We start from the raw sequence: 23,450 nt of genomic DNA on the forward strand, positions 1-23,450 counted from the left end.
TGGGATGTTGGCAACCATAATGCCACGGCATAACGGTTGTTGTCACACAGGGATTGCGTCAGTGTGTGTGTGTGTGTACCTGTGTCGTTTTTATGAGACGTGGGCCTGGGGCCGATATGCAGCATCTCCCCGCAGTTTAAACTGTGGTTTATGATTGTGGCTGTTTCTTGTTGTTTACAGATTCTCACTGTCGTTTCGGGCCCTGGGCTGGAGAGACAGCCAAAAACAACACTGCCACCACAACATTCCTCCTCCCTCATATCCCTCCCTCCACTCATTCCACGGCTATAATTTACCACTCGAGCCACCAGGCACCCCAGTTTTACAGAACAACGTGTAGCAATACCACAAGTAGTAATGTGAACATACATTACTCTCAAATCTCATATGTGGTCGCTGTGCATGTAAATGTATTTGCTTGTAATGGTGTGAGGTTGCAGATGTACAAGTTGGTTAGACAAGAGGAAATAGCAAGCAAACTGGCCAGTTATTCCCTATTCCACCCAGAGAACTGCAGGAGCTGCTGGAGAGACAGAGGGAAAAGTAATTTACTATTGGACATAGTGGGGCAGGAAAATATAAATCTCAGTTAGTTTGAAAGATCGAGAAAGAGAGATCATACACAGACATACGATGACAATGCTACCATACCTGATGTCTACACATATCAGTCACACTCAAAATAAACGTTGTTTTTTGCATAGTGTCAGAGTAATGCTTTCTGAACTCCTGTGGAGCTACATAGCTGCACCCCACCCCAGTTAGAGTGTGGGAACCCAAAGGAAAGGAATTCCCTGCATCAAGCATGACTCTGAGACGTGAAACTAGAACATATGGGCCTCAATAATTAAAGACTGGAATTTATATTCATCATTGTGGCATTGGTGTATAAAACTCAAGGCTTCACTGCCATTATTCCATTGCATTTATATTGTATTTATTGTATTTGGCATTATTTTATTTTCTAACCCAATTCGGATTATGGTTGGTTGGAGTCTGTTATGTCTGTTCACTAATAAATGATCAAACAACAGTAGATATGTAACTGATTAGGAGATCGTGACCAACTAATGTTGAACAGAAACTCTTGTTGTTATAGTCACGAACCAGTGAGCTGTATTACATTATCTTTGTGGCTGTGATCAAACAGACAATAGTGATGGGTTTACGGTCACATCTTGTATATGATTATGGATGTGTTCTTGGATGTTATACAAAGTGAAAGCTGCCGCTCCGATGTGACTGGTTTACTGGGTCTTGCTATTTGATGGTCACATGCTCAGGCTTGTTTCTGTCATACATTCCTCCTCTCTCTGGCTCCATGCCCAGAGATCTGTTTTCATGGGACTCTAACGCAGCCAAGGGAAGAAGAGGAAGACAAAAAAAGAACACTGCCATTTGCCTATATGTTTCTCCTCTTAAAGCCACTCTCTTTTCTCCACCCCCCTCATCCTGCTCCCTGTGGATTCCCCAGCAGCAATGCAGTACCCATTAACAGAGCCCACCCCCACCTACTCAGACAGATTTACTGCCATCGCCACGCCATTGGCCGGCAAGCTGACAGAAGTGATTTAAAGCTTGCCCCTCATTGGTCCTTGCTTGACAGGCAAATTTATTGCTGCGCTACGATTCGCTGCCGCCCGCCTTTGAGGTGAATTACGGCCTTGCCTGTGATAGGACACAGAAGCAGTGTCAAGTTACTGTCGTAAAACCTGCGTCCCTGGGGGAGGGGAGCGAGGAGGGAGGGAGGGTGTGGTATGCCTGAGCCAAGACTGAAGAAGAGAGGAGAGAAAGAGAGAAAATTGAAAAAAGATGGTTATTGAGGGAGGGAGACAGAAAGAGATGAAGAGAGACAGAAAGACAGAGAGCAAGAAAGAGAGAGGGAGCGAAGGAGCATGGGTTGCTGTATCGTCCAGTCTGTTGTTATTTTCTTCTTCTGCAGCCTTTGTTAAGACACACCACCTTCTTTTGAACATCTGACACACTCAGAATCCCCTAGGACACGACTCCAACTCATTCCACGGAGGGCCAAGTGTCTGCGGGTTTTCGCTCCACCCTTGGACTTGATGGATGAATTAAGGTCAATAATTAGTAAGGAACTCCCCTCACCTGGTTGTCTAGGTCTTAATTGAAAGGAAAAACCAAAAACCCGCAGACGCTCAGCCCTCCATGGAATGAGTTTGACACCCCTGCCCTCGGATGTGGTTTTCATACTGCCTTTATACCTCTTCAAGAGTAGAGTATTTAGTCTCATGTTATATCCTACAGTCAATCTACGGTACCAGTCTACATCAATCCTTGTGCATAAATTGTTTCTGGCCTTTCCTTACAGGACGTTCCCTTCTACACTAAAATGCCTTTGTTCCTATTCTAAAATAATAAGCTAGAAATTCAAATGAGGGAGAAAAGAAGCCGTGAAACTGCACTGCATGTTTTATAGAGGTAGAGATGAGCGCCAGGTTTTATAACTCGGGGGAGTGGAGGCGGTAAAGTGTGCATTAAAGTGTGATCAAACGCACATCCTTTAGTGGGGTGCAGGGCCGAAAATGTTTGGCATAAAATAAATAGAGCCCGCACACTCATAAGCTCCTCCACATACCTTTATTGATAAGCATACAACGTTTCGATCCTGCAAGGACCTTCGTCAAGTCATTGTGTATTACCCATGATGCACTCTGAGTTTGAACGCCTCTGTTCTTCTCCTCTCCTTCCCTTTGATTCCATTATCCAGTTATCCTCCCACTCCTTCCCTCCCTCCTGCTGCCTTCCAGCCCAGAGCCATCTCTTCTGTGGGCAGCCAGGCAGTGTATGACAGATAATATGGCAGTGGTGAGCTGTAAATGACCGTGTCGCATCGCTGATCAACAGGAGAAAACTGCCAAAGTCACCTTTACTCCCTCTCTATCTGTCTGTTGGTCAGGTTATCCTTCTGTTCAGTCTCTAACTCTCTGCAGCTTAGCAACGATCCATTTGCCTGTCAGTGTGTATCTTTTTCTCCATTCCTCTGTTTCTGTGGACCTAACCCCAGCTCTCTCTCTCTCTCTCTCTCTCTCTCTCTCTCTCTCTCTCTCTCTCTCTCTCTCTCTCTCTCTCTCTCTCTCTCTCTCTCTCTCTCTCTCTCTCTCTCTCTCTCTCTCTCTCTCTCTCTCTCTCTCTCTCTCTCTCCTCCTCCTGATCACACTAGCCACCATAGGCCTTAGTCTACTCATACATTCTGACATGATGTCCAGTAGACAAACAGTTAGTGCTGTGAACTGCCAATCCAGCTCGAAGGACCAAGTAGGACTTCTATTGGGAGACGATGGGGCCCCTCATTGACCAGGAGCCCTGACTGACGGTAGGACTGACAGAGGCCAAAGCAGCTCCAGATTGATGCCGAGGCCACAGTGGTAATGGACCTGTCGAAGCCTGAGCCCATCATGTCAGGCAGTTAAGTGATTTTTACACCGTGCCTCCACTTCACATGGGCGTCAAGCATCTCCAACCTGTCAGCAGTAAGGAGGGGGGGAAGGTCCATGTCCATAGTTCACCTCGGTCCAACCTTAAGTAGAGAAGAGCAAGGGACTTCACAATAATCAATACATTAAAATATACACCCTCATATACCTACACATACTGTATGTTCATTGTAAGCTTCAAGTAAACATGGATCAGGTATGCTAATATTGGATAGACAACTAAAATGGCCCAACATCAGCACCATTTTGTGCCTGACGCAGCAGCTGCTATTGAGTGGTCCCACCCGAAATGGCTGCTGTTTTTCATCATTATGAGAAGGAAAAGTCTTAACAGAATCCTTGGGATGTCTTAACTCTGATGTCACCCATTTTACATTGCCATTTTAGTCATTTAGCACAGTGTTTCCCAACCCTGGTCCTCCAGTACCCCCAACAGTACACATTGTTGTTGTAGCCCTGGACAAACACACCTCATTCAGCTCACTGAGGGCTTGATGATTAGTTGACAAGTTGAATCAGGTGTGCTTGTCCAGGGTCAAAATATAAATGTGTACTCTGTGACCAGGGTTGGGAAACATTGATTTTTCAGACACTCTTATCCAGAGCAACTTACAGTAGTGAGTGCATACATTTTCATACTAGTCCCCCGTGGGAATCAAACCCACAACCCTGGCATTGCAAGCACCATGCACTACCAACTGAGCCACACGGGACCCCCATGAAGTTGACATTTAAAATGGTTAAAGTAAGGGTTAGGGTAAGGATAGGAGTTAATGTTAGGGTTAGGGCAGGGCTGCCCAACCGTCTTCCTGGAGATCTACCGTCCTGTGGGTTTTCAGTCCTACCCTAATTTAACACACCTGATTCTACTTATTAGCTGCTCAACAAGACCTTAACTAGCTGAATCAGATATGCTAAATTAGGGTTGGACTGAAAACCTACAGGACAGTAGATCTCCAGGAAGAGGGTTGGGCAGCCCTGGGTTAGGGTTTAGGGTAGGGACGTCCCAAGGATCCCGTATAGCACTAACCATGAGAAGACGACCCTCATTGTCATTCAGAGATTCACCCCCGTTTACCATTGATTTATGGTTTAATAAATGATGATGCTGCGGACTATTATTTTTTACAATATTCATTTTGATTTATAACTTTTTGTTAGACTAATCTCAGCTGAAAGAATAGCTAAGAGGTCTATCAGTGAAAGTGCCTGCTCTCTTACATTGTCCTAGTAAATGGCAAATATAACAACATGATGAACATGCAGTGGCTATGATATCATGGTGTCAATACTGCAGGGAAGCAGTCAGAAACCATATAATATAATATAATATATGCCATTTAGCAGACACTTTTATCCAAAGAGACTTAGAATCATTCATGCATACATTTTGGTATGGGTGGGTAATTGAACAACATTCCGTTCCATCTCACGATTAGCCAATCATACAGCAACTAGCCTTAATCACAGACACAATGGGACAAGTAGTTGTGGTAGCTGACAGTATTAGAAGTAATAGCATGACTTCTCCAGTAAGTAGGTGGAGTTATGGTAGTCATTTTTCAAGCTCTACAAGGAAGGAAAGCAGCAAGGGGTGTCATTTTCCCTTCAGTTAGGAATTTACAGAGGTTTTAAAAGCATGTGAAGTTACAGTTCTCCATTAAGCTGACCTCTCTGCTCCCCCTCCATACACTAGTGTTGACCAGTCTAAATCATAGTTGAAGTTGAAGCTAATGCACACTCTCTCTAAAATAACTCTCACAATCCACTATCTCAGCTGACACTCTTAAGTCTTTTCTAGATCAGGCACAGAGTGGTTGGTTGTTGATATACAGTTGGGTCTGAAATTATTGACACCCTTGATAAAGATGAGCAAAAAGGACTGTATAAAATAAAAATGGGAAATTATATTATTCTATGCTAATTTATGCTAATCAGATAAATACATTTTGTTTAACAAGTTATGCTTTTTTTCTCTCATAAAGGTAGGGGTCAAAATTATTGACACGCCTATTTTCAATACCTTTCAATACCTCACCTTGCGAGGATAACGGCACTGAGCCTTTTTATAAAATGTTTTATGAGTTGGAGAACACATTGGGAGGGATCTTAAACCCTTCCTCCATACAGAATCCTTCCAGATCCTTTGTCTGCGGTTATTGACTGCCATCTTCAATTCAAACCACAGATTTTCAATGTTTCAAGGATGGAGACTGAGATGGCCATTGCAAAATGTTGATTTTGGTCAAAAAATTATTTTTTTGTGGATTTTGATGTGTGCTTGGGGTTATTGTCTTGCTGGAAGATACACTTGCGGCCAAGTTCCAACCTCCTGGCAGAGGCAACCAGGTTTTTGGCTAAAATGTCCTGGTGCTGGGTAAAGTTCATGATACCGTTGACCATAACAAGGGCCCCAAGACCAGTGGAAGCAAAATAGCCCCATAACATCAAAGATCCACAACCATATCTTACAGTAGGTATGAGGTTATTTTCTGCTCATGCATTCTCATTTTGACACCAAACCCACCACTGGTGTGCATTGCCAAAGAACTCTATTTTCATGTCATCCAACAAATTTAAATGCCTGGAGTTTGTTTAACGGCATTGGCATTTGGAATGGAAAAGGTGTTTTGGTCAGATGACATGAAAAGAGCTCCACCCACCAGTGGTGGGTTTGGCGTCAGTTTGGCGTTGAAATGAGAATGCATAAGCAGAAAAGAACCCAATACCCACTGTAAAATATGGTGGTAAAACTTGGCCGCAAGTCAATCTTCCAGCAAGACAATAACCCCATGCACACATCAAAATCCACAAACAAATAGTTAATTGACCACAGAATTAACATTTTGCTATGGCCATCTCAGTCTCCGGACTTGAAACCCATTGAAAACCTGTGGTTTGAATTGAAGAGGCAGTCCATAAGCGCAGACTAATGATATTAAGGATATTAAGGTAAGTTGACTGAGAACACATTCTCATTTACAGCAATGACCTGGGGAATAGTTACAGAGGAGAGGAGGGGGGATGAATGAGCCAATTGGAAGCTGGGGCTTATTAGGTGGTCATGATGGTATGAGGGCCAGATTGGGAATTTAGTCAGGACACCGGGGTTGACACCTCTACTCTTACGATAAGTGCTATGGGATCTTTACTGACCACAGAGAGTCAGGACACCAGTTTAATGCCCCATCCGGAAGACAGCACCCTACAGAGGGCAATGTCCCCAATCACTGCCCTGGGGCTTTTTTAGACCAGAGGAAAGAGTGCCCCCTACTGGCCCTCCAACACCACTTCCAGCAGCATCTGGTCTCCCATCCAGGGACCGACCATGACCAACCCTGCAGTGGGATGCAGGGTGGGATGTTGCTGGTCTAAGATGCCTCCCAATGTGTTTTCCAACAAATAAAACATTTTAGAAAAAGGCTCAGTGCCATTATCCTTACAAGGTAAGGTATTTAAAGGTATTGAAAACAGTAGTGTCAATAATTTCGACCCCTACTTTGTTAAACTAAATATCTTTCTCTGAGCAATTGTATTTGTATAAAATAATCTAATTTCCCAATTTTTTTTTCGCAATATAGCTCAGTAATTGAATTTATTGTGTAGTCATTTTTGCTCCTCTTTTTAAGGGTGATAATTTTGAACCCCATATGATGAGTGGCATTTTGTTTCCTTTTTAGTCAACATAATCTTTGGCCTAGATCTTCTGGGCCCTTGTGGCTTGACTTTCTCTCTCTTATCAAATTCCACAATTTCTTCCTTTCTCATTTCACCCATTTGTGAAATGGACCAGATAGCTTTCTACTCTCTCATAATGTCTGGAGAATTTACAACTAACATGTTTTTATCTGTGTGTGTGTGTGTGTGCGTGTGTTTGTGTGTGTGTAAATGCTGTCATGAAGCCACAGACCCCTCCAGGACATGTATCGGCGAGCTTAAATATAATCTTTAATTACCACAGACAGTAACCATGGTGATGCCATGATGGATGACTGAGGGCCAATCACCGCATTTACAGAGCTGCTGATTAATTTATGAATTAACCACTAAATGAGAGGCCACCCCTGGACCTCATGGTGGGAAGAGAGGTGGGGTGTCTGGGTCTGGGGTGCTTTTAAAGAATGACTAATGATTTATGACAGTGAGGGATCCAGGCTCAACCTTTGAGAAAGGAAAGGAGGGTTTAACCCTTTCTGATTTCAGAAACGTCTGAAAGGTCCATGAGAATAGATAAATAAAAGCTTGATCAGAGTTCTAGAATCATCCCCACGGCAATATGCCAAATGTGAAAAGAATCACATACCCTTCCCCTCTTTAAGAAATGGAACACTAGTCACTTTAATACTGTTTACATATCTTGCACTACTCATCTCATATGTATATACTGTATTCTATCCTATAATATTCTACTGTATCTTAGTCACTGCCGCTCTGTCATTGCTTGTCCATATATGTATATATTCTTAAATTCCATTCCTTACTAGTTTTGTGTGTATTGGGTATATCTTGTGAAATTGTTAGATATTACTTGTTAGATATTACTGCACTGTCGGAGATAGAAGCACAAGCATTTCGCTACACCCGCTATAACATCTGCTAAACACGTGTATGTGACAAATACAATTTGATTTGATTTGATTTACCAGCAGACATACTCTACCCTCAGTCAGGATGGCTCTGTGTTAAGTGCTCGGAGCTCCAGGGTGCTGTAAATTATAGTCTATGGCTGAACCCACGAGAAAGGGAGACAAGAGGATGGAGAGAGATATAGAGAGAGGGTGCCCTCTATGAGTGATGCCTCAGTGAGTTGGTTTCATTAGACCCCCAAAAGTCTGATAGCATTTCAGTCAGTGTTGAGGTCACCTGAGGTGGTGAAGCTTAAGATATCCTTGTGGAGGAAACAAAGAAGGTGTGTCCTCAGGGGTATTCCAGAAAGCAGGATTAATGAGTTAGCGAGATAATTTTAGTTAGATCTCGAATTAACTCAGAAACCTGCATTGTTGAAGGTTAACTCAATACTATCCTGAATATTATGGAATTTTCTTGAATACTTCTCTGCACACATACTTTATCACAGCACCATACACTAAGGACCATTAAATTGGATGCCGGGTGCATTCCCAGGACATAACCTACACTATATATACAAAAGTATGTGGACACCCCTTCAAATTAGTGGATTCGGCTTTTTCAGCCACACCCGTTGCTGACAGGTGTATAAAATCGAGCACACAGCCATGCAATCTCCATAGACAAACATTGGCAGTAGAATGGCCTTACTGAAGAGCTCAGTGACTTTCAATGTGGCACCGTCATAGGATGCCACCTTTCCAACAAGTCATTTCGTCAAATTTCTGCCCTGTAAGTGCTGTTATTGTGAAGTGGAAATGTCTAGGAGCAACAACGGCTCAACCGCGAAGTGGTAGGCCACACAAGCTCACAGAACGGGACCGCTGAGTGCTGAAGCACGGAAAATGTATCTTGCAACACTCACTAACGAGTTCCTAATTGCCTCTGGAAGCAACGTCAGCACAAGAACTGTTCGTCGGGAGCTTCATGAAATGTGTTTCCATGGCCGAGCAGCCGCACACAAGCCTAAGATTACCATGCGCAATGCCAAGCGTTGGCTGGAGTGGTGTAAAGCTTGCCGCCATTGGACTCTGGAGCAGTGGAAACGAGTTCTCTGCAGTGATGAATCACGCTTCACCATCTGGCAGCAGTCTGTTGGACTAATCTGGGTTTGGCGGATGCCAAGAGAACGCTAGACATTTCCTGAATGCCCAGTGCCAATTGTAAAGTTTGGTGGAAAAGGAATAATGGTTTGGGCTAGGCCCCTTACTTCCAGTGAAGGGAAATCTTAACGCTACAGCATACAATGACATTCTAGACAATTCTGTGCTTCCAACTTTGTGGCAACAGTTTGGGAAAGGCCCATTCCTGTTTCAGCATGACAACGCCCCCGTGCACAAAGCGAGGTCCATACAGAAATGGTGTGTGAGTTTGGTGCAGGCCTAATCGCACATCAGTGCCTGACCTCACGAATGCTCTTGTGGCTGAATGGAAGCAAGTCCCTGCAGCAATGTTCCAACGTCTAGTGGAAAGCCTTCCCAGAAGAGTGGGGGGGATCAACTCCATATTAATGCCCATGATTTTGGAATGAGATGTGTATTTTAATGTGTATATGGATTTGTAGTTTGATGTGTATCGTTGTGCTGAACAGGGCTCATCTGGAAAATAGAACTTGGTCTCAGCATTGACTCCCTATCAAAATAAAGGTTAAATAAGCAGGCCTTAGAGTAGGACACCCCTGACTAACTCCATGCTTCCGTCCTTCTCCTCCTCCCTGCCATCTCATTATGATCAGCCCTCCTCCTCCGCAGGTGTTGATTGTTTGAGGGGGATGTGGTGTGGACAGGACAGAGGACCAAGGTCAGTGTTTCTGGGGAAATACATTCAAAATCACTTCTGGATCACTGCAAACAGTTTAATTTAATGCAAGGTGGGCCATTTAATTTGACTTCAAGAAATGGGGAGCAGTTATATCAACTATGCCCTTCGAATTCATGCCAACACATGGACACCAACTACTGCTTGTGGTAGGGTCTCTATAGGACAATTATCACCACAAGTCATCCCAGTTACATTTTTGGATCAGCGTCAGATTTGTCTTTTTTAAATATCAGACCTAATGAGGAGTATGTAACTAAGCATAGCAATGATTCAATAAAACCCCAAAGAACCAATTTTAGCCAGATAGTGGTGTCATATTACCCCGGTCCCAGATCTGTTTGTGCTCTTGCCAAGTCCATTGCTCATTGTCAAGTCAAACATGTTTGGCATGACAATGAGTGACAAGTTGGCATGATAGCACATACTGGCACTCAGGCTAGTCAGTGTCATATTGTAGATTCCTTATAATCATCCTGTGCACGTCTCATATTTCCTCTCAACTTTGGCACCCTCCTGAGGACACATATGCATACACTCCCCATCACGCTATCAATCCCAGACAGGGCTGTTGCGACTAAAACGGAGGACACAAAACAAGTCTTTTATAAAGTATTTTATTTCAGCATAATGGTAAGAAGCCTCTCCCCTAACTGGATCACAAGGTTTTATTTATTTATTTTTTATGCACTTATTTTGCCTACACAAAAGAATAATCAATATAAGATCCTATTTTAACTGAGGACCATAACTGCATGCAAGACTAATAAAGACAAAGAAAATACTAACCTGTGATAGCTACTGTAGATGCTGTTGCTTACCTCTAGCAATATAATTTACTACAAATAGAAGGGGATTTGTATGAAAACAGTCATTGTCTTGAGGTACTACCGCCTCTAATCTTTAAATTACTAGATGCCCTGGGCTGTCAATACAGTACTGATCCAAATGGTTCTGTCCATCTTCTTTGTCAAGTTGAGGAGTAAGAGGCTCTGTCTAAAGACTAATATCTAGTACTGACTTGAAAAAGAAAAATATCCATATTCCATGTTTTTTGTCTTTTGTTTTCATCACTCCAGTGTTTACAATATTATCAGGAATAGAAAAAGGTCCTTGAAACATTAACAGAATCGTCAAATGCGATGGGGAAGAGAGAGAAGCGCTCTTCTCTAACCGCTCCATCCTTTGTCTGATGCTTAGAAGAAAAGAAAATCTCACTGTATTAACTGATCAGACAAAGATTCTATTGCATTTTCACCATGATAAGATTCATAACAATACTTAAAAGACAAGAACAACAGAGGGATTTAAAAGTTAATGGCAACCTGCCTTGCCCTGTGGCCTCACTGGTGGGCAGTCGTGGTTACTGGTGGCATCCTTCACACATTTCTTGGGGAATGGGCTTGCCAAATCATACAGTAAGCTGCAGTTTCTCAACCCTGGTACTAGGAAACACCTGTGTTTGCTGGATGGCATCATCTAAATCACTCAGGCATAATTTAACAGTTCAAGCTCTTCACTACTGCCGACTGTACATCGCAACATTTCTGGAATATACATATGGCATTACTAAATAAACAAAAGTACATTGTTTCACTAACAGTAGTAGCCTGGTGATATAGAGAAACATTCATTAAATTCAATGATTGGGTTGAAGTGAAGTCCAGCACACATGGGGGGTCCTCAGGACCAGGTTTCAGAGATCCTCCCCTAAGCTGCTTTACTAGCCCACAGACAGGCTGCTGTGGACCACCACCAATAGACCCACTGACTAACCCGGATAGAAAGAGATACATGTCAGAGTAGGTAGACATTGCCTAGAGCATCTCTGTGCTCTGTAGCCATTACACTTGGAGGGGGTAAACCACAGACATGTTTAAAAGTTTGTTACATGTTACAGAGTCATTCATTACAATATCATTTAGCACTACACTTATTTAAGTCAGATCTTATTTGGGTTAAGGCTAACCCCAGAAATAACATATCAGAAATCCTTTATACACACCTACCCCACATAACTCAGTAAAAGGCATTTGTTAGTGTGTAGTGAAGTGAAGCAATTGTTGACTTAGCTATGACAAAATGATCGGTATGGCCTGTAGCTGGCCAAAGCACTGCCTGACTGAAATTAGCACTATTAGCATCTCACTGGAATTGTCAAACTCCCGGGGTTCCTGAATGATTACACAAGGGGTTACATTATTAACAATAATAACCAGCACTATATCAATTATCTCAAAGAACAGAGGAAGGATTTTTAGCCTGTGCCTTATAGCGCCATTGCAGTAAGCAGTGTTCTATAAGGGTGACAGCTTTGGAAAAATATACCCCGCTTGTAAAAGGCAGTGGCTCGTCCTTATAATCGTATCAGATAATAATAATAAAACCATTAATTCAAAAAACAAAAAGACAAATGAATAAAATACAAAACATATAAAAAATAAGCACGCTCTAAGGCCACAAGATTTTGTATACCTCCTGCTATCCTCTCAACATGAGGATCTGTACAAACACAAAGTAATGGGACTTGCTGAAGCTGCCATCTTGTGCCGTTGTTTTCCACGTACATCTGTATAGGAACTGACTGTGAAAGAGAGCCTGCGACCTTCTCCCATAGACCTCTGTACATACATACACCGATAAAGGGTGTAATGGGACAAGGTAACACTGTCATCCTGCCTATGCCACTTCCTGAGTCATCAGCACATCTCTATCCAATAAAACATCCTCTGACCGGACCCTTCACCTATGACCTGTTAGGACTTGCTTATATGGTCCTAAATTAACTATATGGAACCCCATTTTCTTTTACAGTTCTGACACCTGTACCATTGTCTGACAACTTTTGATTTTTTTCCTTTCACAAAGTACATATTCTACATTTTCCACAGACATCCTCTGTTGTATATTGTTATATATTCATGTATATATATATATATATATCACCAGTTCATCATTACCATGGTGTAATGACAAACAGTAACCCCCCAACCCTCCCCAAGAGTACCACCAAGAGCACAAACAAACCTAAATAATATTACAAAACTTAACTTTGAGAAAGGATCTGATATATTAAGAACAAAATAGACCAACTATCGAAGGAAACTCGCTCTCAAAAGAACAAAACATAACAAATAAAACATACAGGTAACTGCTAAAATAAAGGAAACACCAACATAAAGTGTCTTAATAGGGTGTTGGGTCACCACGAGCCAGAACAGCATCAATGCACCTTGGCATGGATTCTACAAGTGCTGGAACTCTATTGGAGGGATGAGACACCATTTTTTCATGTAAAATTCCATCTTTTGGTGTTTTGTTGATGGTGGAGGAAAATGCTGTCTCAGGTGCTGCCACAGAATCTCCCACAAGTGTTCAATTGGGTTGGGATCTGGTGACAGACACAGACACACACACACACACCCTTTAAACCCCCTATGCTCCTTTGAGACTCATTTCAAAGTCACAGATCTCTCCTTCTAGCCATGGTAGCCAAAATAATGGGCAACTGGGCATTTTTACACATGACCCTAAGGATGATGGGATGTTAATTAAGTCAGGAACCACACCTGTGTGGAATCACCTGCTTTCAATATACTTTGTATCCCTCATTTACTCAAGTGTTTCCTTTATTTTGGTAGTTACCTGTATTTATCCCTCTGTCATAGTAACCTCAGGACTGGAGCTGCAGGATCAGTCTTTGCAAGAGTGTGGCCACTGAGCGCAGGGCTGAGTGACAGAGACCATGTGGCCTGTCCTGTCTCTCTGGGGAGGTGGTGGTCATGTGTGTGTGTATATGTATTGAGGGAGGATGGGGGTGGGGGGAATGTCAGTCAGACAGCCAGCCGACCAGGAGGGGGGTGCAGGGGGCTCCAAGTTGGTGGAGCGGGTGGGGGCTCCTGGGAGTAAGGGCGGGGCTCGCAGCAGGGCTGGTTCTCCACCTTGGCCACACCCCGACCCTGGCACAGCCGCCGATGTCGAAGCAGCCGGTCCGTCCGCGAGAAGTTCTACAACACATAAATAGAGGAGGATTTATTCAGCATTCATTTAAACAGATGAATGTGTGGACACATGCCCAATACAATTAAGCCCACTGTGTCCGTTTGGTCAATCAGACTTTCTGGTGCATGTAGGCGTGTGTGCGCCTGTCAGAGTATGTGCACTGCTCGCCCTTAAAAAGTAATTTTCTAACCTGGTAGGGCATGTCTTTGCTACAAGTGCTGCGTGGGTATGATGCGTGCCTGTATCAGCATGTACACTACCGTTCCAAAGTTTGGGGTCACTTAGAAATGTCCTTGTTTTCAAAAGAAAAGCAATTTTTTTGTCCATTAAAATAACATCAAATTGATCAGAAATACAGTGTAGACATTGCTAATGTTGTAAATGGCTTTTATAGCTGGAAACAGCTGATTTTTAATGGAATATCTACATAGGCGTACAGAAGCCCATTATCAGCAGCCATCAGTCCTGTGTTCCAGTGGCACGTTGTGTTTGCTAATCCAAGTTTATCATTTTAAAAGGCTAATTGATCAATAGAAAACCCTTTTGCAATAATGTTAGCACAGCTGAAAACTGTTGTGCTCATTAAAGAAGTAATAAAACTGGCCTTCTTGAGACTAGTTGAGTATCTGGAGCATCAGCAGTCTATTCTTGTTCTGAGAAATGAAGGCTATTCCATGCGAGAAATTGCCAAGAAACTGAAGATCTTGTACAACGCTGTGTTCTACTCCCTTCACAGAACAGCGCAAACAGGCTCTAACCAGAATAGAAAGAGGAGTGGGAGGCCCCAGTGCACAACTGAGCAAGAGGACAAATACACTGCTCAAGAAAATTAAGGGAACACTAAAATAACACATCCTAGATCTGAATGAATGAAATAATCGTATTAAATAATTTCTTTACATAGTTGAATGTGCTGACAACAAAATCACACAAAAATTATCAATGGAAATCAAATTTAGCAACCCATGGAGGTCTGGATTTGGAGTCACCCTCATAATTAAAGTGGAAAACCACACTACAGGCTAATCCAACTTTGATGTAATGTCCTTAAAACAAGTCAAAATGAGGCTCAGTAGTGTGTGTGGCCTCCACGTGCCTGTATGACCTCCCTACAACACCTGGGCATGCTCCTGATGAGGTGGCGGATGGTCTCCTGAGGGATCTCCTCCCAGACCTGGACTAAAGCATCCGCCAACTCCTGGACAGTCTGTGGTGCAACGTGGTGTCGGTGGATGGAGCGAGACATGATGTCCCAGATGTGCTCAATTGGATTCAGGTCTGGGGAACGGGCGGGCCAGTCCATAGGATCAATGCCTTCCTCTTGCAGGAACTGCTGACACACTCCAGCCACGAGGTCTAGCATTAGGAGGAACCCAGGGCCAACCGCACCAGCATATGGTCTCACAAGGGGTCTGAGGATCTCATCTCGGTACCTAATGGCAGTCAGGCTACCTCTGGCGAGCACATGGAGGGCTGTGCAGCCCCCCAAAGAAATGCCACTCCACACCATGACTGACCCACCGCCAAACCGGTCATGCTGGAGGATGTTGCAGGCAGCAGAACGTTCTCCACGGCGTCTCCAGACTCTGTCACGTCTGTCACGAGCTCAGTGTGAACCTGCTTTCATCTGTGAAGCGCACAGGGCACCAGTGGCGAATTTGCCAATCTTGGTGTTCTCTGGCAAATGCCAAACGTCCTGCACGGTGTTGGGCTGTAAGCACAACCCCCACCTGTGGACGTCGGGCCCTCATACCACCCTCATGGAGTCTGTTTCTGACCGTTTGAGCAGACACATGCACATTTGTGGCCTGCTGGAGGTCATATTGCAGGGCTCTGGCAGTGCTCCTCCTGCTCCTCCTTGCACAAAGGCGGAGGTAGCAATCCTGCTGCTGGGTTGTTGCCCTCCTACGGCCTCCTCCACGTCTCCTGATGTACTGGCCTGTCTCCTGGTAGCGCCTCCATGCTCTGGACACTACGCTGACAGACACAGCAAACCTTCTTGCCACAGCTCGCATTGATGTGCCATCCTGGATGAGCTGCACTACCTGAGCCACTTGTGTGGGTTGTAGACTCAGTCTCATGCTACCACTAGAGTGAAAGCACCGCCAGCATTCAAAAGTGACCAAAACATCAGCCAGGAAGCATAGGAACTGAGAAGTAGTCTGTGGTCACCACCTGCAAAACCAGTCCTTTATTGGGGGGTGTCTTGCTAATTGCCTATAATTTCCACCTGTTGTCTATTCCATTTGCACAACAGCATGTAAAATGTATTGTCAATCAGTGTTGCTTCCTAAGTGGACAGGTTGATTTCACAGAAGTGTGATTGACTTGGAGTTACATTGTGTTGTTTAAGTGTTCCCTTTATTTTTTTGAGTAGTGTACATTAGTGTCTAGTTTGAGAAACAGGCGCCTCACAGGTCCTCAACTGGCAGCTTCATTAAATAGTACCCAGAAAACACCAGTCTCAACATCAACAGTGAAGAGGCGACTCTGGGATGCTGACCTTCTAGGCAGAGTTGCAAAGAAAAAGCCATGTCTAAGACTGCCCATCTTAATCTTTTCTTTTTATTGGCCATTCTGAGACATTGCTTTTTCTTTGCAACTCTGCCTAGAAGGTCAGCATCCTGGAGTCGCCTCTTCACTGTTGACGTTGAGACTGGTGTTTTGCGGGTACTATTTAATGACGCTGCCAGTTGAGGACCTGTGAGGCGTCTGTTTCTCAAACTAGACACTAATGTATTTGTCATCTTGCTCAGTTGTGCACCGGGGCCTCCCACTACTCTTTCTATTCTGGTTAGAGCCAGTTTGCGCTGTTCTGTGAAGGGAGTAGTACACAGTGTTGTACGAGGTCTTCAGTTCCTTGGCAATTTCTCGCATGGAATAGCCTTCATTTCTCAGAACAAGAATAGACTGACGAGTTTCAGAAGAAAGTTCTTTGTTTCTGGCCATTTTGAGCCTGTAATCGAACCCACAATTGCTGATGCTCCAGATACTCAACTAGTCTCAAGAAGGCCAGTTGTATTGCTTCTTTAATCAGCACAACAGTTTTCAGATGTGCTAACATAATTGCAAAAGGGTTTTCTAATGATCAATTAGCCTTTTAAAATGATAGACTTGGATTAGCAAACACAATGTCCCATTGGAACACAGGACTGATGGTTGCTGATAATGGGCATCTGTACGCCTATGTAGATATTCCATAAAAAAATCAGCCGTTTCCAGCTACAATAGCCATTTACAACATTAACAATGTCTACACTGTATTTCTGATCAATTTGATGTTATTTTAAAATGGACAAAAAAAATTGCTTTTCTTTCGAAAACAAGGACATTTCTAAGTGACCCCAAACTTTTGAACGGTAGTGTATGTGTGCTTCTGTGAGAACATTCTGCTAAGAGCTGGCACTGCTCACCCTGCGGCAGATGTTTTGTGAAGAGGGCATTTCCATGTGTGTCTACGTGTGCATGTGTTCCTCAGTACCAGCACGTAAGGCATGTTATTTTACGTGCTGGCACTGCTCACACTGAGAAGGCATCTTTCCAATGCGTGCGGCCGTGTGTATGTGCACAGGCGTGCACATCTGTGTGTGCGCAAGCTCTCTTACCTGCTGGCAGCGCTCACACTGATAAGGCTTCTCTCCGCTGTGGACACGCTTGTGTCTCTCCAGATGGTAACGCTGGATAAACCTCATGTCACACATGTCACAAGCAAACGGCTTCTCCCCTAAAAGAGCACACAAACAGATTCATCACATCAAATCCACAGAGACGAACCACAAACTGTACATTATTTACTCTTACTAAAGTCTACTGGTTACATTAACTGCATCTACAAATGTTTGTTAAAGCGATGGGAAACTAGGTTTCTTTAGTTCTCATGTCAACAAAACTAAGTCAAACTACTGAATATGAGCCAGTTTCTGGACAGGAATTGAGGATAAGAAGCTAAACTTCCGGTAACATTTGAAGATGTTTTGTCATCAACTCATTATGTGTAGATTAGAGTGGAATCTCTGATTTTGTTTTATTCATCATACCAACTCGATGCCCTGAAACGTTTTACTTGATAGTTTGAGGCTGGTTCAACATCCCATCAAATGACTTGACAATCCAAACTCGAGTTTGTTGTGGTCGTATTTGTTTTTATTAAAATAGCCTTTCTTTGGTATAAGGGTACGGTAAATGGGCGCATACCCGTATGAGTGTGGCTGTGTCTCTCCAGGTGGTTACGCTGAATAAACCTCATGTCACACATGGAACAAGCATACGGCTTCACCCCTATACACACAGAGCAATGCATTAGCTCTCTTTCTCCAAAGAGTACAACACAAGCAAAACCTAAAGAGCTCAAGCTAGCTCCACAAATACTATTGTGAGAGAAATGTTTGCTACCATAAGCATGTTACAATTACAGTAAGAGTGCTTCGTGTCATATCACAATGTGGGCTATCTATTACAAGGATGAGAAGATGTTGCAATCTAACTTGTTTTATCAGCTCTAATGAAGACTACTTTTGATATTTAATTGTTGCATCAAAAAACACGAGTAGCTAGATAAGAACAATCAGTGCATGCAATTGTAAACTAAGCACTGGATAAAATCCGGAATTGTGTGCCAAAGCCATTGCAGAACGTATTTGTGGTGTCAAAGCCACCGCAAAAATAACTAGCCAGAAAGCCAAATATCGTAAACTAAATATTGCTAAATAACCATTTGTGCCAACGTTGAAAACTAACCATTAGACAATCTTAGTTGTAGTTACAAGTTTCAACAAAAATGTTCACTATACGATCATAGCACTAGCTACTTAGCTCCAGACAATCTCACAACAAGCCTAAGATGTTACATTGTTATATAGATTATTTAAGCCTACATGGAAGTGCCTGGTCAAGCCATGTTGGGAATAGTTGGAAAGATTTCATTATTTTTTATAAATTATGTATTATTATCGCGACATCCAAATGATAGCTACATTCGCAATTAGCTGAAGAAGATCTTTAGGGGTCTAGCTTTAAACATAATTTTAGAAGTAGATAATATGGAACTTGTACTAGAATGTATTACAAATATTAGTGTTGCTGCAGTGTTTAAAACATAAATCAACAAAATACTAATTCCTCGTTACAAAACGATGTAGATGAGAAACTGATATTTTCTAGAAGTCTTTCGTTACTTTTATCTGTGAAAATCCATTACTAACATCCTTTACTAGATTGTATATGTGTGATGGGTACGGTGAGCGGGCCCATACCCGTATGAGTGAGGCTGTGTCTTGTCAGGTGGTAGCGCTGAACAAACCTCATGTCACACATGGTGCAAGCGTAAGGTTTCACACCTAAATGCACAGAGCATTGAGATATTACTTTTGTTCCTCACACTCCAATTTAAGTCCAATAGGAAGTTTAAGTACAGTATATCCATTTATGCTAAAATGATTTAACCACTCATTTCAATCCATGCAATAATTTACAGGGGATTCAGGTGGAAGAATAAGGGAGATGTTCCTCCAACAATTTTTTTTACAATGCTTTAGTCCACAGCCACAACACATCACATGAGCTGATGATTGTAATCTAATTGTAAAACTATCCCTTCTCATCCAAACTCTTCTGGAAATCAAACCTAACTTGAAAACAATACTTCACCTATATTTCTTTGTGCATGATGACTAGCATATACATCCTGCCAACCCTGTATACAAGGGTTCAGGTGTGGCCTGATCTTGGGTACAGTGGGTACGGTGAACGGACCCATACCCAAATGCGTGAGGCTGTGTCTTGAGAGGTGGTATCGTTGGTAAAACCTCTTGTCACACATGGTGCAACCGTACGGCTTCACCCCTATACACACACACACACACACACACACAAGCGCATCAATACATTACTTCGTACCTCTTGTTAGTCTTCCACTATTAGGTTTACCATAGATTTCAGACACAAATACAGCACAACAGACAATATGCACCAGGTGCTGTTATTATCAACATTCTGCCTTCACGCAACAGGACTGGTGTTGCCAACTTTTTGTGGGGAACGCAAACAGCTATTGGTAGCGCAATATTTCACTAGAAATTGTAGATGAAGTAGAAAATGTATTTGCGTGATAATGTCACAACACAAATGTGTAAGGCATGTGATCATCAGCACAGTGAGTGTGTATGCTGCTGTTCTGACTAGGCAAATTCACCGCAGGCAAGTCACTGACATTCTGAAAACTCTCAGAGGTAAAACTCTGAGAATTCCTTAAATGTTGCTGAATATTCCTTAGTCACTTTTAGGGGGAAAGGAGAGGGGGATCCAAAAGATCTAGTGACTAGTGCAAAGTGGCCAAGTTGGCAACACTGAGCAGGATTGGGTGTTTTCAGATTGTAGACATCTTTAAGAGTTTCTGCAAGTTCCAATAACAGCAATTCCATAACATTTATCATAACTGGTTTGCAAATACACCTAACATTTTGGAAGACATCTCCACAACCGTGTGTTATTCCAATTAGAAACTTATTGAGGCATGAGTTACTGAGTGGTCAGTGTAGTTATTTTTCCCCAATAAAGTTTAATGCATTTTTTAAATGCTTTAGTCCACAACCACAACACATGTCATGAGCTGATGTCATCTGGTTGTAAAACTAGCCCTTCCCATCCTTAAGATAAATTACATTATGGACTTTTTGGGGTATCAAACTGAACATCTAAAATAACATATTTCACCTACATATTTATTTGATCACAACTAGCATATAAATTCTGCCAACCCTGTATACTGGGGTTCAGGTGTAGCCTGATCTTGGGTACGGTGGGTACGGTGAGCGGACCATACCCAAATGCGTGAGGCTGTGTCTTGCCAGGAGGTAACGCTGGTAAAACCTCTTGTCACACATGGTGCAACCGTACGGCTTCACCCCTACACACACACACACACACACACACACACACACACACACACACAAGAGCATCAATACATTACTGCTGTGCCTCACACTCCATATTAATGTCGTCCAATATTAGGTTTACCATAAACTTCAGGCACAAAAACAGCAGGACTGAAAATATGCACGTGGCTATTATCAACATTCTGCCTTCACGCAACATGACCGGTGTTGCCAACTTTTTTGGGGGAAAATAGCTATTGGCTGCACAATTTGTCACTAGAAGTTGTTAGATGACACCAAATTGCAATGCATGTGATCATCACATAGCCGGAGGCTAATTCCTGAAAACTCTCAGAGGCAAACTCTCTGAGAATGCCTTTAATATTGCTGAATTTGTCCTAGTAACTTTCAGGGGGCAAAAGTGGGAGGAGGGATCCCAAACTTTGCTAGATCTAGTGACTCTAGTGCAAAGTGGCCAAGTCGGTAACACTGAGCAGGATTGGGTGTTTTCAGATTTAATAAATCTTTACCAGTTTCTGCAGTTTCCAATAACATCCATTACAATAACACTTATCATAACTGTCTGGTTTGAAAACACACATACAATTCTGGAAGACATCTCCTCAACCATCCGTTTTTTATTTATTTACTGAGGCATGGGTTACTGAGTGGTCAATGTAATTTCTAGCCAATACATTCTTTATGCTTTTATCCACAACAAATCACGTGCTGATGTCATCTGGAGGTAACATTAGCTTCATCCTTAAGGGTAATTACATTCTGGACTTATTTGGATATTAAACCTAACATATAAAACAATACATTTCACCTATACATTTATTTGTGCATGACAAGCTTATAAGTCCTGCCAACCCTATATACTGGGGTTCAGGTGTAGCCTGGTCTTAGTGACAGGAGTACAGTGAGTGGACCCATACCCATGTGAGTGACGCTGTGTCTCGCCAGGTGGTGGCGCTGATAAAACCTCTTGTCACACATGGTGCAAGCATACGGCTTCACTCCTATACACACATAGAACATAAATTGTATTATTTTTCTTTTTCACACTCCATCCATTGAAGATGTGTGAATCGATGAATATAATGTGTATGCGTTGATTGTTTATTAACCACTGTTGTAAATCTATGCAATTATAACAGAGGATTCACACTGAAGAAATTTAATTACACCGCCACTTCGATAACTCGCGGTGGTTTTTGGAGTCCAACAAAGCACAAGTTAAATGTTATACATTTATTTATTTTATATAGCGTGAATTGAGGCTGAGCAATAAAGCGTTATCTATATAGAACACAATTTTAATTATGGTAGAAAATATAGGGTTTCTATCCACTGGGTTCAGAATGTAGAAAATCACACTTGATGACAAGTTCACCATCTCATACCTAAAACACCACGTCACACGGAATACAGGACAACTAATAATATGCACAGAGTGCCATTTTGGTATCAACAAGCTACTTTCACAGAGCAGAACTGACCTGTTTTCAGATGGTAAACCTACTTCAACTACTTTTTGTGAAGGTTTCAATAGAAAAAAAATTATGATAACTTGCTCAATTCAAATATTTTCGGGTTGAAAATACACGTAACAATTACATAACGCAAGTTATCCAAAGCCGCATGCTATTGAGGTGCGAGTTATCGAACAGTCGGTGTAGTTGTTTTTCCCCAAATAACAAAACACATCACATGAGCTGATGACATCATCTGGAAGTAATATTAGCCCTTCTCATCCTTAAGAGAAATGGAATTATGGGCGTTTTGGATATCAAACCTAACATGCAAACATTTCACCAATAGCCTTAATGACATACCCATGTGAGTGACGCTGTGTCTTGCTAGGTGGTGGCGCTGGTAAAACCTCTTGTCACACATGGTGCAAGCGTACGGCTTCACCCCTATACACACACAAAACAATATATTACTTAAGTTCTCAAAATCCATCCACTGAAGTACTCCAATATTGTGTTTTTTTATTTAAGCTAGTTATTATTTAAAAGCCACTGCTGTCCATCCAAACGTATGGAAATTATGTAATTTCATATACAACCTATAATCAAATAATATATCTTATCTACACATTTCTTTGTGTATGATAACTAGCATATAAATCCTGCCACCCCTGTATACTCAGGTTCAGGTGTAGCCTGATCTTAATGTCAAGGGTACGGTGAATGGACCCATACCCATATGAGTGATGCTGTGTCTCCGCAGGTGGTGGCGCTGAAAAAACCTCTTGTCACACATGGTGCAAGCATACGGCTTCACCCCTATACACACAGAACATCATATTATTTTTGTTTCTCACTCTGTCAATATTATTGTTCAGGTATAACTGTATACTAAAATGACTGCATATAAACATTATGTGGTGTATGAGCCGGTGGTACACAAACAACTCAAATCTGGCCTTAGTGAGAGTGAATTTAGAAAGTGACGTGTTTGTAATTATTTCATTTTAGCAAATCAACGTGAGGCGTGGCTCCAAATCAGAAACATGTGGTGTGCTATCTAAATACAGAAGACCTGCAGGCTATACATCGTCAAAATCTGTCGTCAATGTGTAGCGCTTGTGGGGAAAACCAACTATCCGAACAAAAAAAAAAAAAAAAAAAACGACAGAACGGACTGAAGCAGCTAGCCACAT

The 23,450-nt window shown here is 42.4% G+C and overlaps 1 protein-coding gene across 3 annotated transcripts in view; it reads right to left on the bottom strand.

Moving 5' to 3' along the window:
• Nucleotides 1-10,506: 10,506 nt before the first annotated feature.
• Nucleotides 10,507-23,450, bottom strand: part of LOC311139024 (uncharacterized protein) — a 29,622-nt gene continuing 16,678 nt past the window's right edge. For all 3 annotated transcript variants that reach the window (XM_084173858.1, XM_084173859.1, XM_084173857.1), the window contains 9 exons: nucleotides 22,990-23,073; nucleotides 22,618-22,701; nucleotides 21,718-21,801; nucleotides 20,728-20,811; nucleotides 19,665-19,748; nucleotides 19,160-19,243; nucleotides 18,102-18,185; nucleotides 17,513-17,631; nucleotides 10,507-13,912 (listed from right to left, as the gene is read on the bottom strand). In XM_084173858.1, the coding sequence (XP_084029984.1) occupies nucleotides 13,739-13,912; nucleotides 17,513-17,631; nucleotides 18,102-18,185; nucleotides 19,160-19,243; nucleotides 19,665-19,748; nucleotides 20,728-20,811; nucleotides 21,718-21,801; nucleotides 22,618-22,701; nucleotides 22,990-23,073 (881 nt within the window). In that variant the 3' untranslated portion in view covers nucleotides 10,507-13,738. The remainder of the gene's footprint in view (nucleotides 13,913-17,512; nucleotides 17,632-18,101; nucleotides 18,186-19,159; nucleotides 19,244-19,664; nucleotides 19,749-20,727; nucleotides 20,812-21,717; nucleotides 21,802-22,617; nucleotides 22,702-22,989; nucleotides 23,074-23,450) is intronic.

The sequence above is a fragment of the Coregonus lavaretus genome (assembly GCF_964263955.1).
Source record: "Coregonus lavaretus genome assembly, chromosome: 12".
In the NCBI taxonomy this organism is placed as follows: domain Eukaryota; kingdom Metazoa; phylum Chordata; class Actinopteri; order Salmoniformes; family Salmonidae; genus Coregonus; species Coregonus lavaretus.